The sequence below is a fragment of the Penaeus monodon genome, chromosome 20 (genome assembly GCF_015228065.2).
Source record: "Penaeus monodon isolate SGIC_2016 chromosome 20, NSTDA_Pmon_1, whole genome shotgun sequence".
Taxonomy (NCBI): Eukaryota; Metazoa; Arthropoda; class Malacostraca; order Decapoda; family Penaeidae; genus Penaeus; species Penaeus monodon.
Window position 1 is genome coordinate 5528780 of NC_051405.1, and position 1263 is coordinate 5530042.

Below are 1263 nucleotides of genomic sequence, written 5' to 3' on the forward strand. Positions count from 1 at the left end.
TACATATTAGCTGGGAAAGAACAAAATCTAAGAGGCCTGACTCAATTGGCCTGCTCCATTTCTAGAGAAATATTAAATCACATGGGTCAAGTGTTATACAGTTTGCTTCTGCATTATCAAAAAAGAAGACTAAATTAATACTGAAAAAGTATTAGCCTAATTACATTTTATATCTAACTATTAGGGGATGTGCACTATGATTTATTCAACCCTCATACTGTAGATTCTGATCTGCAGATTCCAAAAATATAACTCATCTTTTGTGTGAGCTGAATCAGAGTAGACAGCAGTGATTTTCTTGTGCACTGATGTTCCATTTCTGCATCATATTGTAGGACATAGTGTTCTTTATGGTTTAACCAACTTATAGACAAGATGTTATTTTCTGCTGTAATCTTATTTGAGTCAAGCAATTCTGATATCCTTCGGTTTAACGAACCATTAGTTATCATGATACCTCTCTCCTTCTCTTGCACTTGGGTCTTGTTCTACATGGCTGTGGGAAACTAAAACTACACTCAAATCTTTTCCCAGGCCCTGTGCCCTTCCCTCACCTGAGAAAGGGCGCTTTCGTGGTTTCGTTCGGGAAGTCATAGAAGGAGTCGGCCCGGAGGCCATCGGCGACCAGGAGCACCAGCCTCTGCGCCGCCGGCTCTCTGCCGTGCACTTGCGGGGTCATTCCATGGCTCAAGGGTGTCTTGAAGTAAATGTCAAACACAGACACAAAAAATATCAGGTGGACGACAAAGCCCACCACAAACAGCCACATTACGACGGGGATTGGAGCCCCTTTCTCACCACTCTCTGCGGTTCATGAGTGTCAACGCGACCAAAACATTGGGGATAGTTTCACCGCAGACAACTGTCTGCTGCTATTTTCACGGTAAAGGGGTGTTTATAACAAATTATAAAAATGAACATTTAAGATAATAAATACATTGATAAATATTTATATATGAATCCATTAATTACTCAATGAGTAAGAAAAAATATATATATATTTTTTTTTTTATAACAAGTATCAGCAGTAACCTAAGCACATACACACTAACTCTACAGGGGTACGTTTATCTGCATCCAGATACATCGTTATTTCTATTATAGTATACCGATTACTAGAGACCAAATGCGGAAAAGAAAAACGTTTGATGAATTTTCGAAATAGTGTCAGCAGGGGACCCCAAGCTGGGGGGCATGGCTCCCACGGGGTACTTTCTGAGGTACCTTGAAGCAATGTGAAAATGATGACGAATTAAAGTGTTA

General features: G+C 40.0%; 1 protein-coding gene across 1 annotated transcript in view; it reads right to left on the reverse strand.

Moving 5' to 3' along the window:
• Window positions 1–841, reverse strand: part of LOC119585902 (GPI ethanolamine phosphate transferase 1-like) — a 24104-nt gene extending 23263 nt beyond the window's left edge. Inside the window, exon 1 of the mRNA XM_037934625.1 lies at window positions 555–841. Coding sequence (XP_037790553.1) covers window positions 555–769 — 215 coding nt within the window. The 5' untranslated portion in view covers window positions 770–841. The remainder of the gene's footprint in view (window positions 1–554) is intronic.
• Window positions 842–1263: the final 422 nt, after the last annotated feature.